The sequence below is a fragment of the Melospiza georgiana genome, chromosome 1 (assembly GCF_028018845.1).
Source record: "Melospiza georgiana isolate bMelGeo1 chromosome 1, bMelGeo1.pri, whole genome shotgun sequence".
Taxonomy (NCBI): domain Eukaryota; kingdom Metazoa; phylum Chordata; class Aves; order Passeriformes; family Passerellidae; genus Melospiza; species Melospiza georgiana.
In genome coordinates this window covers 9,604,818-9,622,124 of record NC_080430.1, presented here as the reverse complement: position 1 = coordinate 9,622,124, position 17,307 = coordinate 9,604,818, and the positions used below count along the sequence as shown (strand labels likewise).

At 38.6% G+C, this 17,307-nt stretch overlaps 1 protein-coding gene across 1 annotated transcript in view; it reads left to right on the top strand.

Moving 5' to 3' along the window:
- The window catches only part of PTPRN2 (protein tyrosine phosphatase receptor type N2), a 638,409-nt gene that overhangs the window by 574,759 nt on the left and 46,343 nt on the right, over nucleotides 1-17,307 (top strand). The window contains exons 15-17 of the mRNA XM_058038495.1: nucleotides 1,161-1,308; nucleotides 8,782-8,855; nucleotides 17,043-17,120. Coding sequence (XP_057894478.1) covers nucleotides 1,161-1,308; nucleotides 8,782-8,855; nucleotides 17,043-17,120 — 300 coding nt within the window. The remainder of the gene's footprint in view (nucleotides 1-1,160; nucleotides 1,309-8,781; nucleotides 8,856-17,042; nucleotides 17,121-17,307) is intronic.

The following is a 17,307-nucleotide window of genomic DNA, read 5'->3' as shown; positions in this document are numbered from 1 at the left end:
GACAAGGTTTGCTATAGATTGGGCTGTATTAGTTCCAGCAATACTTGATGTTTGGGCAAGAAGCTTTGCTATTGACCCCACCCTGAGCCTGTCTCCTGAACAGTCTGTCCTTTTTAAATCTGTTTAGGAATGTTAATTTCAACCTACCTAGTACAGGCAATTTGGAGTTTAATTTACAAATATGAACAGGGTGTAAAGTAAGATGTTTCTTGCTTGCAGTAGAAGATGGAAGGCTCTGTAAGATGATGAGCCTGTATAAGCAGGCTTAAAGTACCAGGTGGTCACTATCTTAATTTTCATGTTAAAGGGAAAGGAAGATTTCTGTGTTTCCCCACTCCTCCTCCTTTCTGCTCTCCTCCCCTCACCTACTTGGATTATTTCTGATCCATAGGGTGAAGGAAAAGGGTTTTGGTTCACTTTTCTCAAATCTTTGGAGCTGAATTCCTATCCACTGCTGGAGCTCTAGCCAGGGGAGATCTGCAAAAGCTTAAGATCAGCACCAAGATACTTTGAGGCCCATAATCCTGCCACAGTTTTCTTTGGTGATGCTTTTCCCAATACTGTTAACTGAATGCAATGTACAATCCTTAACAACAACTATTAATATTAATTAACAACACCTCCTCAGCTGAAGGCCCTCTCTGTGCCTGTTCATCTGCAAGATGAGTTTCTGATGACCCAGTGCTTGGCCACAATAGTTCAGCCTGGCAACTTTTTTGATTCTTTTCAATATTTCTATCACTGTTGTGACATGCATATGTGCTTGAAATTTGGTTGTAAAATCCTTTGTTTTGACAGAAATTGTTGTTTGCAGTAATTTTTGGTAATGGAATTTCGTTTCTTTTCCATTGCCTGATGAAAAAGACATTTGGGCTTATGTTCTCTAGGTACTGAAGAAGAAACAATTTTCTCCTAAAGCTCAGTGACTGGATGTTTCATAAATTTCCTCTCTGTTAGCACTGGTACATTATATCATTCTCATTTTTTATAGCACAAATAAGCTTGAAGTCAACTCTCTATTAAGTAAATAAATGAACCTTAAAACTGAGCCAGTTTTTTTTCCCCAAAGCTCAGGATTCCCACGCTTTGAGAAACATCCTTTAAGCTTAGCTTGCAGCCTAGCTAAGCCATTGCTTAATGCAATATTCTTTTCATTCCAGTCCTACATGGAAGATCACCTGAAGAACAAGAACCGTCTGGAGAAGGAATGGGAAGCTCTGTGTGCTTACCAGGCTGAGCCCAACGAGAGCAGCGTGGCACAGCAGGAGGAGAACGTGCCGAAGAACCGCTCCCGGGCCGTGGTGCCATGTATGTACACTTCCCTTTGCATCTTGGTTTTTTGGTTCTGCATACACTCCCCAGTATTTTTGCACAGTGGTGTGAAAGCTGCAGAAGGCAGGTAAACAATGTGGAGTGGTTTCTGTGTGTACTGGAAGCTGTGGCTACAACTATGGGCTGGGTGCATGTCCTGTTGTCTTATCAGACCCTGTTTATCTCCTTGTAATTTGCATATATGTTACAAAAATACACAACTGTGCCACATAACACTGCTGCTGCAGCTGTGCTGTCTCACCAAATTCCATAGACAGAGTGATTGTCAGTGCTGGAATATACTGTCTGTACAAGAGTGGCATCTGTAGCTATTCAGTAGAAGTCTCTTCTCCTTCTGACCAAGACAAGTTGGTCTCTTGTCCATCCAGCAGTAACACCAGCAGTCTGTAGGCAGAGCCAGATAATCTGTTTATCAAATACTCAGCTGTACTGAAGGAGCTCCTTTAGGCTTCAGTGGATAAACTTGCTAACTGGCTTCTCTCTGCAAGGCTTCTCTAAACACACAAAAATAAAAATAATTATAAAAAAAGGAACCGATGTTTATATTCCCAAAATCTGCTCTTTCCTGTAAGCAGCCGCCTTTTGAGCTTGAAATAAAAGTAACATAATTTTGTTATGCAAACATACATATATATATATATATAAAATATATATATCTCATAGATTACATTGGTAATGTATGGACACATATTTCATTAGGCAACCAATGAAACAAAAATGAAACTGAGAATATAACTGAGAATATATACACAGTCCACAGCAACCAAAATGCTCTCAATCAGCGTGCCCACAATCCAGCTGGATAGCTTGGCAAACATATATAGCTGGTTTAATTTTTAAGGTGCCCAAAAACATTAATTTTCCCTAAAAGAGTCTTGAGTAAGTAGTATTCCTCCTTTAGGGATGGAGAAATGACAGGTAACACGTTAAGTAAATGTCATAGCCAGATTTAGAGTGAAGATTCTTTGGAAGGATATGGTAATTTAACTGAGCCCATCAGTCCCTGCATATTTGCTTCAGCGGGGTTTGTCTCTTTTGTTTATGTAGTGGCTCTTTCTGCAATACTTTTCCACTCAGGAGAGGATTACAGCAACTTAGCAGTATTAATTCTCCTGAGTAAATATAGTGCTGGTCAAAAGCCTTTTGGGGCAGCAGCAGCAGTTTGCTGACTTTCATGTGGCTTGGGATCAGGCTTGTGAAGAAGTTCTAAAGAAGTCACCACAAAAGTTGAAGTGGTGCAAGCCTCCTGTGCTCTTTTACATCCTGAAAAAAAACAGCACTTAACTGACACGATAGGCAGTGAAAATTTTCCATGAAAATATGTATTGATCCAAGTTAATCTTCCTGTTTAAAGTGTTCCATCAATATGGACTTACAGTCAGACCATCTTAAGATATTTCAAGTTCCTGCTCATAAATTAAGCTAGACTGGTTTTGGTTGCTGCCACAGAGACAGCATGGGAGCTATGGATGTTGCCAGAAATTGGTGCTGGTTATTTGACTGATGTAGAAACTCTGTCTTCATGATTCAATGAGCTGTAAGATAGAAACCTTCAGACTAGACTTTTCTACCTCCAAATCCAGACGTATCATGGCTGTGACAGTGCTAAAGAGCAGAGATTTTTAACTTAGGTGTCATAGAATCATTTGGGTTGGGAAAGACATCTGAGATCATCACTGAGTCATTAACCCAGCACTGCCAGGTCACCACCAAACCACATCTCTGAATACCACATGTACAAGTCTTTTAAATACTCTTAGGGATGGTGACAGCTAGTCTCTCTCTTTTCATCATATTGTACCTCCTGGATGTGTCAGCCACCCTGACCAGGCTTTGTTTCTCAGCCATTGCTTCTTTCATGGCACGTTGTTATGCCATTGAAGTGATTTGGTGAAGGTATTTGGACATGGACAGGGTGACTGCAATTTATCTGAAGTTTTAACTATAAGTGTTTTAGTACATTTAAAAGGGTAAAATGATAAATGTGCTTTGTTTCCTCAATGTGGAAACTTCTATTACAAATATTAGTGCACTGGGAATTTTCCTTTTTGACTGAATTGCACAAAGTTACCTGCCTTCTCTTTCTGAGGTTACTGTGCACTGGTAAACAGCTGTCATATTATATATGTTTAAATTACTTACTACTTTGTTGATGAGTGGAAAGTATGGCATAGAGTTTAAACAATATTAAATTTTGATAAGGTGTTGGTTATTTTAGACTCTAAGATTAGACTGAGATGAGAGGGCCCAGTTTGCCCATTTTTTTAAACTGTGTTTAGACATTAAAACTATAGCAAAAAAGCCATAGATTTTCTTCATAATGTGTGAAGAAGCAAACCTGATATGCTTTTGATATTCTGCAGAGCTGTTATGTTATATTCAGTGTATTCTCACAGAGCAAGTAATGCCTTGTTAGTGTTTCCTCACCCCTTTCATATTCATAATCACCTTGACAAGGTAGAACAAGATTGCCAATTCACATAGAAGATTTCCTCTTAGAAAGGCTTCAAATAAGCTTTAATATGTTGTATTTGCTTTGTGTTTTTCTTTCTGAACCAATACAATATTATTTTTAGTGATTATATAACTGATCTAGTTATTATCACTATTTTATCATAGTTTATTCTTGTGCCTAACTTTCCTATTTTCTATACAAACTTCTAAAATACTTGATAGCAGAACACCTTGACACTGCACTTAATTAATTGCTAGTTAAAAAACGCTAACAATTCAAGTTACCTGGACCTTCTAGATTAACAAAACTGCATCCTTTTATCCAATCAAGAAGCAGATTGCTATAATTTAGGACACACGGTGTTTATATTTAGTTCTATAATTTAGTGATGCCTATTTTTTTTATGAATACATGAGCAGATCCAAAAAAGCTTTCCAATTTTTTTTTCTCTTTTTGCATCACTGAAAAGTGAACCCATCTCAACAGAGTCAATACTGTATGTTTTTATTTATGTACACCATTAATATATACAGGTATTTTAAACATTTGGAAAACAACTTTTTGCTGTGAACATCTATCAAAAGCTGTCCACCATATCCATGGGATGTGGCGTATATTTAAGCAACCTGGTTATCTCTGTGCTTTGCCTTTCCTCTAAAGGAGAGCAAAGCATTTAGGGGCAGAACATGCACCCCGATTTGAGCCTTGTTTGCCTTAAGGGCACAGCCTGGGATTGTGCACCAGAGATGGGAACACCTGAGCAGAGGGTTGTGTACATTATCCATATTATGAATGCATGTGCAAATAGTGCTCTGAAATAAAGGAAGTTCAGAGCAAAGAAAAGTTCCATTTTCTGCCGATCATCTATGAACAAAATAATGATAATCAGCAGATTATGGTTCTTCATAGTCTTCAGGCTGCACCAATTTCATTTCTCAGTAGTTCACTTCCTTAATTGAGTGGAGTCCTGTGTAGTGCTTTGTATTTAAAAAACCCCAAAAATCAGTCTAAATCTAGAAGGAAGAAAATTATGATCCAGGCAGGATGTGCCAGGTTGATTGCTGTAAGATTTGCCTTATTCTGTGATGCCCAGATTGAGACAACCCAAATTTGCCCATATTTCCTTCTTTTTCAACCTTATATTTGTTGGTTCTATTTCTTCAGAAGTATCTGATAAAAAGGAAGCAAAAGGCAGAGGGAGAATGTAAGTCTTATTTTTACAAGCTTTCAATCTCCATCTAACAACAAAAATAATCTTCATTAAATTGCAGGGCCACTGTGAGAGAAGTAAAAGATTGAGATGACATACTACTGTAGTATTGGTCAATAATAATAAATAATAATTATTCAGATAATAATTCAGATAGTAATGGCATTTTGTGCTTGACTAAGTCATTTAAGCACAGGAATCCAGTGTTGTTTGAGATGCCCAAAGTACTCAAGGTACCCAGGCAGAGCTAGTAGGTGTAACACCAGCTCTGTGGGAGACTTGTGACCCTCCTGCCTGCTAACCAAGCGTCTTTAGGACTCTCAAATATCAGTGGAAACCTACATTGAGGCATTGAAACCAAGTTTCTGGGCATGAGTCTGAGAGATTGTAGATCAGGATGCCTGAATTTAAGTGTCTCCATGTGAGCCAGGTGTCAAAGCCCTTGATAGAGCCAGTGAGGACCCAATCAGTGCAGGGACATCAGGAGAGCTGTGCAATGGCTGCAGCTGGTATTTGGTTTATAGTGAAATTAATAGCTTTGAGATGCCACTGTTTATCCTGTGTGAGCTTCAGATGCTGGTCTAATAGGGTAAAAGTCTTGGGGTCTTGTGTCCTGTCTGTTTTCCTTGTGCAATGTCTCATCTACCCTACAGTTTCTCAAACAGTCCATGTTCTAGTTTAACAACCTATATCAAGCTCCATTAAGCAATTCACATGAATATATCTATGTGTAGACACTAAAATGTAGCTTTTACAGTCTGTAAATGAGATTTACATACTGCAAACTCATGTGTGTTTGCTTATATCATGTCCTTGATGCTCTGTCCTCTATATTTTATGATTTATATTGTACATGTATATAAAATCCAACATTGTGCTGTGTTTCTCTGAAGCTACAGGTTAATATTAACCTTTTTATTTAGGAAGCCTCCCTCTGTCACATGTATCCGTCTGTACATTTTGCTTTTCTTTCAGCTGTAGCTTGGCTGAAGCAATAGCAAATACAAAGCAGCTCAGCATTCAGCAGCAGCTATTGTAGATACTTAAAATGATGCTGTAGCTTGGCCAGATTGCAGTAGCTAGTAACAGCATTTGTTTGTCTTTTCTCTCACTTCCTTATTACCACCCCTCTCCTCTCCTATTTCTTCATTCATCTTTCCTTCTCGTTATTTAGATTGATCTTGTGTATCTTCCTTTTCTGACATACCTTCCTTCCTTGTATTTCCGGCATTTCCTTCTTCTCACCTAATCAATATGCAGTTTGCCAAAAACAAAATGCTGTACATTCAGCATTTTCCCCATAGTTGCTCACTGTTAACATAACAATCTGGTGTCCACGGTATTCTTTTGGTTTCTTTTTTCTTTTCTTCTTCCCCTGCCTGTTTCAGAAGAACTATTATGCCAGTTCCTAGAAGCTTTGAGGTGATAACAGGCATAGACAAGCACAATCTGTTCATTGTCAATATGAATGTTTGATGCTACAACTGAAGCACACATGGGTGCAAACTCCTGATATATGCAGAAAAACATGTCCAACCTTTTTTGCACACTTCCTTTTTCTAAGAGCAAATACAAAGTCTCAACACCTTTTCACTAAGCCTTGACGTGTTTTGCCCTCTAATAAACCCTCCAAGACTGCAAGATAATGACATAGCACACTAAATCAGAGGGTCTGGATAAAACTCTGTGTTTAAAAAAAAAAAAAAAGATCTATTAGTTACTGATCTCACACCTGACTCTTATTGGAGAGTCACCCTGACATCTGTTTGCTAAGTACTGATGAATCACTGTCTGCTCTCTCTCCTTCATCCCTCTGAAAACATTTCACACGTTTCCTTTGGTGATTAGTTCAAACACTTTTGCTATTCAATGAACAGGGCTTATCCTGAGTGCTTGCTTAGCTTAAGGTTTATGACACCACATTTATTGCATGTAACCTGTGTTCCTCCTGCAAAGCCAGAAGGCTTCAGAGCTGCAATTCTTCAAGCACTCTGTGACATTGCTCGTTGCAAAGCCTCCTATAAAAAATATCAGGTAGCCCAAGATCTCAGTGTCAGAGGTTCATATTGATGTTTTGGATTTTTTTGTGCAATGGTGCCAAAGTGAGGTGGAAATGAATAATGTTCATGGGTGTGTTCCCTTTCTTCTCTTCTTCATCCTCAAACCTTAGCAGGGAAAGGAATTTTATGTGAATAGTAAAGAATATCTCTTCAGTTATTTGACATGACTTGTTCATCACTAATCTTATTCCAGGAGAAGATTGCTGATGCTGTTGGGTGAGATTGAGTGACTATAAACAACACTCTTACAAACATCCCTTTGTCTTGCTCATCTACTGAACTGCCATGGCATTGCTGTTAAATAAGCCTAAGCAGAGCCCAAACTCTCTGTCTCTACCTTCCTGTATGGTCCTTAGAATGTTTGATAATTCATTTCTTATTCCTCATGATGAAAATAATGATTGGTACTTAACAGCCAACCTGGAATCCTGGTGTTGAGTGGTGTCTCAGGCCACCAGACAATGTGCTCTTACTTTGTCTATTTGAAAAATCAGTGGAAAGATCCTCAGTCCTCTCAAAACATCATTGTCTGTGTCCAGCTGTAGAGGGTTAGAAAGGACAGTTCCACAACCTGTTTCTACCATATACTGTGCAGGGTACGTTTCCTGAGGAGTATAAATTGTGCTGGTTATATATCAGGTACAAGTTGTTTGGGATTCATATGTAGACTTAGACATCTCTAAAATTATCTCAGCTGGGTCTGGGCTTTCTTTCTTTAGTCAGTGGAAAGAAATGGCATTTCTTGAACACAATTTGGCCTGTTTGTGACAGCTAAATCAGGATGAAATGATTCATCACATAGAAATATTTCTTTTCTCATAACAGAAAGCGAGTCTGGATGATGGGAAGAGATGCAGATATCTGCATTGTCTCTGCCTGAGTACAGACAAATAAAACCCATCCATTATATGTGTTCTGATATAGAAATAATTAAAAAAAAAAGACTAAAAAGACTAGAGTTTGGGGCATACCAGCTTTAAATATAATTGAGCTAGCACCAGTAAAATTACAAGTTAAAAAGTGATAAAGTAATTGTGAACATGGGCAAACAACAGGAGTGAGTCTCCTATGTCCAGAGCTGCTGTTTTCTTTACTGGTGTCTGAAGTGTAAGATGTTTCTGTGTGCTCCAGTTGTACTTTAAGTCAAATTGTTGGCATTTTGTCTCTTCCATGGTCATCTCCAAGTCAGATTGTCTCCCCACATCACTAGTGGAACACCACACAGCACTGGTCTTTGACCAGGACAGATTAATTTACTGTCCAGCTGTCAGCTGTACTTCCATGTCCTTGCTGCTCATATTTTAGAGAAGCCAGGTGGACAAAGTCCCATTAGCTTCCTTCTTCCATGACCTGGCAAGCTCAGGAGTGTTTGTTATAATACTGGGGGGTCTTACTAATTTTAGTGGTTTGCCTAGTTTAAATCTTAAACTTCCTGAACAGAAGAGATTCTCTTTTTTTCTTATGAGAGGTTGTAGCACACCAGAGAGCATCACATGAAGACAGGTTTTATGATACTGAGCTTGTGGAATATCCCATTTTTTCATGCCTGAGTCAGGCTGTGGTGCTGTGGCTGTATCAACCCTATGGCTAAGTTGGGAGTCAGAAGGAAATATCCTTTTTGCTATCTTCCTGTCTTGGAAAGCACATTAATGTGACTCTGAATTGTCTAACATAAAATGGGTGGAATACTGGTATAGAAACTTCTCTTGTTTTGTCCTTTGCAGATGACCATTCCAGGATATGTCTGAAGGGTGAAAGTAGCCATGACAATTCAGACTACATCAACGCCAGTCCCATTGTAAGTATGGTAACCTATGAGAAGTATTCCAAACAGTTGATCCTTGTCATTCCTTGTTGTCAAAATAGGGTCACTCCAGGGACCTCACTGCTAATCTCAGGTTATGAGAACCTCAGAACACTGGTGCTTCAGCCTGTCCTTTAAACTGAAGAGAAATGTATATGCATGCAATACCCTTGATGTTTATTTACTAAGAAAAAGTCACTAGATAACCCTCATTCCACCTTGTAATGCTGTCAGTTTTCTGTACTTGATATTAGATTTTATTAATTTACAGATTATAAAATTCAATGCTTTATTTTACTAGAGCTTTTCCTTCTCCTGAGAGGAAAAAATAGCTTGTTCTTTTTTGCATTGTCCTGCCAGCTACAGTAGGAGGAAAGGTTTCTGTAGGCATGGAGGGCTGAGTTCCACAGACTTTTGAGCTTCTTCTGCATTAGGAAGTGACATTTCCTCTTACTTTCTTATTCTGTTGACCCTAGTGAAGCACAGTCAGGTGGTTCTGTAGCTCTCTTTGTTCTTCCAGGAGCTTTCTGTTTGGAAAGCAAGAACAGGATCCCCTAGCCCCTGTACATTAATTCCAACTGCAAAGTAGGTCAGTCCTGGTTTTGGGTCCAGATGCTCCAGGGTTGCCCAGCTGCCATGTCCCCATGACTGTGTGAGCTGAATGTGAATCCTTTTCTTGTCCATGAAAGGTGATAGGGAGAAAAGATCTCTATTTGCAGACACTGAACAGGTACAGTCATTCCAGTGGCATTGCCCTGTCATAGCATCTCAAGGAAGTGTCAGGATCTCCAAGTGAAGGGGAGAAAAGACACTGTGTCCTTGACCTTGTGGGACTGCTGGTATGGCAGTCACTTTTTCTCACAGTTCTTATTCACATTAATTAGCCACCAAAAAGTTATTATAGGGCAACTGTGAGAAAGAGCTTAGGATGGAGAATAAGATCTCACTGCAGTGGGCTGTATTTGCCATTACTGGCTCATTTTCCTGGGGAGTATCACTCCCCCAGTTAAATGACTTTGTGTGGGCAAGGCAGCTGACAATTTGCAACAGCATGAAATTACAGGCTGCATCCTTCCCATGTTGTTGACAATACTTTTTTCTTTTAAAAAAACCCAACAGCTACATAAAAAGTGTTCCCTGATCTTTGTTTCAGCAGAGTTCAAAGCTTCATTTCCTTCAACACATAAAAGCACTTTATTCAAAGAGTCAAAAAACACACAGAAGCCAAAAAACACCTTTGGGATATTTTTGTCTTTGCCTTAGGTTAGAGGGGAAACCAAAGCACCTGCATGTTGAGGGATTGCCAGTTCCATTTCAGAGGACAAGGGTAGATAGGCACAGATTGGAGCTTTTAGGCTGTTTTTAGGTGTGTCTCTGACTAGACCAAGCTCTGTTGGGTAGCAGGATCTGGGGATCACAGTAGGTCATGTTCCAAGGAATATCCATCCTGCTTGTAAAATCGCACACAGAGGTCCAGCTCCAGGGCCTCAGTGCTCTGCCTGTGTCTTCAGGACCCAGCTGGTGAGTTATGTTTGGTCAACCCTTCATCTGATAGTAGAAACTGAGAGATTTTGTGGGAAGGACGGGAGTGGGAGGTGATAACTGGAAGTGAGATATTGTATTCTTGTAGGAGCTTGGTTGTAACTCACATGGCAACAACGTGCTAGCAAAGTGGAATTACAGCATCTGTAGACAGTGCTAAGGCGAGTTCAGTGTTGACACCAGTACAACTGCTGGGTATTTACTGAAAAACTGGGCTTCTGCAACCTGCCCAAAAGTCTGTGTAGACACAGTTTAACTATTTTAGTACACAATTTCAGCTGGAGAGGGGGGTAGATTCTTGCATGTGTGTATATGTCTGTCGCAGTTGTAGTTTTGGATTATAGTGTAACTGTTTCTTTAATAACACTGAAGAGTAAAGTATTAGATTTAGTAGTGTTGTAAGTGAAGAAACAGGACTAAGATATCCCACTAACAAAACTGGGAAGAGGCTTGCTCTCTCAGGATTCCCAAGGCTCATGCAAGCACAGGGTCCCTGCTCCCACAGCTTTAGCTCTTGTGTTTTTACAAAGGGTTGTAATCTTGCCTTTCCATCCAGCTGTTAATAAGGGTCCTTCTGCAGGGTTAGAACCATATTTATTTTTTTGTTGCTTTCCCAGACTCAAGAGTTCTGTTCAATACAACAAGTCACACTGATGAACCAAAAATTCTTATGGCTGCCTTTGTATCTCTTACAGAAATACTTCTATGTCCAGAAATAAGTGGGCTCACAAGTGTTTCATTAGATTGGGATTAGTGCCCAGTAACTTGCGTAGCCAAGAAAAACTGCCAAGAAAAAATTTCAAGTTCCTCTTCTTTCTGGTAGGATAGAGACCCTAGTGTGAGGAGAGTGCCACAACTGACATTTGTGTAGACCTGCTATTCCAAGGAAAGAGATGCTCCAGTTAGTTACGTGAGTTTGTTCCACTAAGCCAGTAGTCAATTTGCTGTTTTGAAAGCAATAGGTCAAAATGTGTTTCCTGGGGGTGATAAAGTGGGGGGCTGATAGGAGGAAATCCCTGCTTTGCAAGCCCATGGTCTGGAAGGATTCCCTGCAAACTGCTGAATTTTGAGCCAAATTAAATATCTTCAGATTAGTGTTAACATATTTGTTAATCTGGTGTAGTTTCGGTACAATGAGGTTTATTATAGAAGTGGCAGAGATATTTAGTTTCTGTTCTCCCCACTTCAAATGGTTACTGCAATATTGAATTGGGCACTTGATTCTGCAATATTTGCTATGTTTATAGAGCCAGTGAAGCCTAAGTTGGACATTTGTGCTATTTCTGCTGCTGTTTACTCGGGATCTTTCCTGGTAGCAGGCACACATTTAGTGAGCGTCTGTGAGAGCACACAGTGGATGTGGAGTATCGGCACAACTGCTTTCACTCACTCTTGCAAAAATCCTACCATTTCTTTCCTTCAGACTCTTTCAACTTAAATAACCTCACTAATTATCCTGTCAATACAGTGATGCTCCTGGTGCATTTGCTCCTTGCAGAGCCTGGGTGAGGAGTGAGCAGTGTTGTGAGATGGGCATTGATAGCACAGGATCAGTACAGGATGAACTGACTGCAAGAGGCTTTTTCCTCCCTGTGTGTGGGAGCTGTCTGGTGCAGGAAGAGTGGAAAATAAAGTAATTCTCTTTGAGCTTCAGAGAGGGAGGCTGCCAGTGCCATACGTGTTGCTGGGTATCTCCAGCTTCTGGGTCAGTGGTCCAGTCTCCAGCTGGGGCTCACTCAACCTTCACTGAAGTCTAAATGAGTGCAGCAGCACACCGTAAAAAAAATCCCCGTGCTAGACAATGAGCTGGCCACCTGCCCACATGTTTCTTCCTTTGAAAAAATGCTGCCCCCCCTCAATACCTCAATACTTCACAGTAGGATGTGAAAACTGGGGTTATATTGGTGGCCCCACTGCAGCTGGGTGAAGAGAATCAGGAAAGATTTAGTCCAAATTCTTCCCATATGTCTTTTATTTAGCTGTAGCATGAGGCCAGGCAAAATGAGTCCTTGGGATAAATTTGCAGGGTAAAAGTGAGGTAGAAATCTGTTTCCCTCCTCTCTGAAATAACATAAAGTACTATGATAATAACTCTGGTATCGGCAGCTGAATGAAAGGCTTGCAATTACAGCACAAGGAGACCCTGACTGTGCAGAATAAAACTGTGATAATTACTTCTGTCATATTTGTACTTAGTCCTCATTAAATTTCAGGAAAATCATCCAGTAGTAAATAATGTGCAATCTTTGCTTTTAAATCAGAGGTCATGAAAGTAAATGGGAAATTCTGTTTTTCCTCATAGGGTGTCTGAGAGGGAAAAAATCCCATCAACTACATTTAAAAACTCAGTTTGCTTATTATTGAAGACACCAGACTGAGGAATGTCATTAGCATGACAGTTTGTTCAAATACAGCATACAAATTTCATCAGCAAGAATAGACTCTGAAATTCATAATGGCATAGGCAACCAGATTTGCTTCTTTCATTCCATTAGGGGCTTAAAAGGAAGGATTTAAAAAATTGTTTTAAATTTTAATTCAAACATGAAGATGAGGACTAGTCTACCTTTTTAATTTTAATGCTGAGGTGAATGATTACAAAGTTCATCTGCATTTGCTGGATATGCTTTCTTTTGCAAAAACAAATACACTTCTTCTTTGAAGACTGTCTATATTTTGTGTAATAAATATATGTATGGAAGTAGATTTTCTTGGTGTTGTAAACACATCAAGTCTGGAAACCACACAGAAGCTTGAATCCATACAAATTTTTAAGGTGTTAATCAGATTTCAACTTCCTGTCTGTTGTATTTGGTCTACACTGGATTTCATTCTGATCTCATGATTTAGGAATATATCAGATGGACTCAGAGGTTTTAAGTGAAGGTAAATATGGTAAATATGGTGTGACTGAGACCACATCTCACCCAGCATCCTTCTCTGTGGAAATTGAAGATCTGACAAGCTGAAAGGGAAGGTAAAGGGAAGGAATTCATCAGTATTATCATTTACATGAAATTTCAAAATGGCCATTGATGCCTATTGGCGCTTTTACTTCAATTTGCAGTTTTACAAGACTGCTTAACAAGAATCTACATGTACCACTCTCAAGGATTTACTTCCACAATGTATTGACTTTTCTGTATTTCATCAGCATTATCAGTGAAATCGTGCAGCAGCACAATCTCTATCACAAACTCAACAAAACTCAGCATTCTTCAGGGAATTCTTGCAAAGTCTTAGAATAAGACAGCTGGATAATAGAATTCTTGAGGGGAAAAAACAGCTTTTATTCTGCAGTAAAGCAAAGGTGGAATCCTTGTCTGATGTTACCAAGATGCAACCAGTTGTGATAATGTTCTTCATATATTTTCCTACTTTAGGGTACTATAAGTCAGCTTATACTACAAAACCCTGTAGGAAAACAAAAGTTGTGCCACTAAAGTTTTCTCTAGTTTTTCTTTTTCAAGAAGAAATCTCAGTGCTCCTCATTTTTCTTTTCTTTTGCTTTTGATACTGGTAGTGATGCAAATCAGTACAATCAATTGCATGGCCCATTATAGAAATCCTTGACCCCTAATATAAAATCATGGAAAAATAGATTGAAACATTATCACCAGACTTGCCTTTGCTGTACTGCAGCAGAAAATGAGAATTCCACCATAGTAGAACAGCTGCAATAATTGTAGGTTTTTCTTTCCAACAATGGCTGTTCGATCCCATTCTGATGTAAGCCTTGTGAACTTGGTGCTTTGATGGGGAAATAGAGGGAAAAATCATGTTCTTTTTGAACAATTACTATTAGGGTGATTTCTGAAGGTTGTTCTGATGTAAAATGTTAGCAAACAATCAATTTTTGTTTTAATGCTTGATTGTATGGAGTCTGGAGTTCTCCATTCTTCTCTGGAGAATACATTTTCTATTTTATTTTCATGGAGTGAGAAATCTGAGGGATCCTTGAAAGAAGATAATGACTACTGACATTAAAAAAAAAGTCTTTTACTGGATCCTTGATTAGTTAGTTTAAAACCCATTACTGACTTTATTTCTTTATTCAAACTTCTGTTAACTTTGATAGATTAAGATGCCCTTGGTGGTCTTGCTGACCTTGAGAGAATAGTAAAGAACAAAGCAAAAACATTCACGAACTGTCCCTTGCCATCACCTACTCATATTAAATTGAATGTGACCAGACTAGGGATTTTTCACACTTTTCTTGAAATACATGGTCTTTTAAACAGTGCATGTAATACAAAATTGATGAAACCAGGAATTTCATTTAATTAGTTTAAACTTTGTTCTTATTTTTGTTCAGTTAAAGATCATTTAATAGTGTGATAGCATTTTCTGCCATTTTCTATTTGCTCCAAGCAAGAAGAGTTTCTGCTCATAATTGTTTTTTGTGCAACACAATGTGCTTGGAATGTAATAATTGTAATTGTCTTTTGAATTATTGTTAAACTGCTGATATACTTCACCACTCTGTGCTTATTGTAATGTTTGCCACGTTCCAACAGCACCTTTGTGACAGAGGTTGATTAATGCTGAAATGCCAAGATTGGCCTATTCCTGATTTATCAGCTGAATGTTGAGATGTATTTCCTCCATGACAGCACTATTTGCATCATCCTTGATTTCTTCTGCCTTTGTTTTCTGGCATATCTACATAAGAAAAAAAAATCATTTAGAAGAATTCAAAGTGAATTATATTTTTTCTAAAGTTTGGTGTATTTACTGTTGGTTACATTTCCAAGCAAAGCTCTAGCCTGTGGAGAAATGACATCATTTTTGAGTGGATGCAGCCCACAAAAATTTCCACTGAGAGTAGCACATCCTCCTTGGTGTAGGTCAGTTTTTCTAAGTTAAGATTTTTAGTTCCAGCATAGGAAATCATTTCACCACAAATTTAAATCTTGTAGATCTTTGGGATGCAAAAAAAAAAAAAAAAAAAAAAGAAAGAAAAACAAACAGCAACAAGAAATCATTTCAACTGTAATGGAGAATAAAAAAAACCTCTGCTTTTAAGCTTGACTTTGCTTGATCACATTTGCTGTTGTTTTCAGCTGTGTTCAGTTCAGTATCTCAATTCTTACAAAACAAAGCAAAACGAAACCAAAAAAAAGTTGCTCCTTTTGAAATGTTTCCTAAGGGCTTTTTTGTTAATACTGATTTTTGAAGAAAGCTAGTTTTCCTTGGTCTCAAAATACCCACAACAGTAAATGTCCTGCTATCAGAATTGCTTTTTTCAAAAGGCAAAGAAAGTAAGGTTGAAATTTCTTGTGAGCAGTTGCTTGTTGGGAAGGTTTACTGGCTGATAAGAGAAGCATCCCAATGAAACTTGGAATAAAATGATGCGCTTATAGACATCCTGGTCAAGTTTTTTGTGTAACTATGGGTGGTGAATCATAAGTAAGCTTTTAGTCTAAATTGATTCAGTGACTTTTACCTGTGTTGTGTTGTCATGGAGAATTTTAATATTAAGTCCAGCTTAATTATACATCAGAAAATTAGAAACATAAAAGTGTTCTCTTCCTTTTTGCAACATTCATCATATTGTTGTTCTGTTAGAATAACTTACATCTGTTCTTTTATGGTTCTTCCCTCTTTTATGTTGCACATAATTATGAGGTGCCTTTTTTACGCTGACATGTACCATCACTGAAGATTTTGATAGGCTATGAATAAATTCAGGAGATGCCTGTTAATGCAAATGTGACTCACATTCATTCTTATTCAGATCTTTACTTATAGGACAGAACTGTGTATTGAGACAAATTCTGCCTTCAGCTACATGGGTATAAGTTAACTCTCACCGACTTCAGTGTCACCGAGTCACACCCACACATCTCAGAGCTGAAATGGGTCTCTTTTCTTTATGTTCAAAGTTTTGTCCTGCCCAGTTCAGGGTTAGAATGAGTTTGTTTGTTTTTTAATCCTATCAGCAGATCTTCTTTTTCAGCAGAATGGGTCCTAAGATTTAGAACCAAGAAAACCACCCATCAGTTCGAAAACATTCATTGTAACACACTAATCCTATTTACTCCTGATGGCTTTGTTTCTTAGATTCTTTATTTTTTCTGCTCAGTGAATTTTCTGCTCCTTGAATTAAATGTAATAATTAAGGTCTTTAAGCAGAACTTCCTCCATTGAGGCCAAATCCATGCATTTAGATAAATCAGCTAACCAGAAAAAAGCCAGAAACTGAATTTGTTCCCCATTTTTGCTGGTTTTTAGTTACATGTGCCCTTGACTGGCATGGTGGAAATGGAGAACATATTTAGATGTGTGGAGCATTCTTAACATTCAGTGTAGAAAAATGTTTCAAAAGGCTCCTAGGTTGCTATGAAACCACAAGTACTGATCTCAAATAAATGCCTTTGTCAGCCACCATAAATGATCTTTCTCTGCATGTTGAGGACATGGGACATTGCTCATCACCTCTGGTGTCATCAGTCTTTTGGGGGAAAATTCTCTGAGCTTACAAATAGAAATAAAACACTTTGCTTGCCAATAAAGGGTGGAGGGACATGACAGTCCTTCAGGAAGTCCCTTATTCTGCCCTCACATACTTTCTGTCTCTAAAACTACAAGGGATTTCCTTTAAATAAATCCAGTCTGTGTTCTTCTTCCTTATTCCAGATGGACCATGACCCCCGAAACCCTGCATATATTGCCACCCAGGGCCCTCTCCCTGCTACTGTTGCTGACTTCTGGCAGGTAAGTTAAAGATCTTTTTGAAAACTGAATTTATGTCACAAGTTTTCCTGTGCTTCTTGAAATGTAATTTGTGTAAAAGTATGTTGTGCTTGAGTCACTGCAGGTGGAATAACCTCAATTCAAATGCCTTTTTAAAGTCTAGTACATGGATATTCAAGACATTTATATGTAATACAAGCCCTGCTAA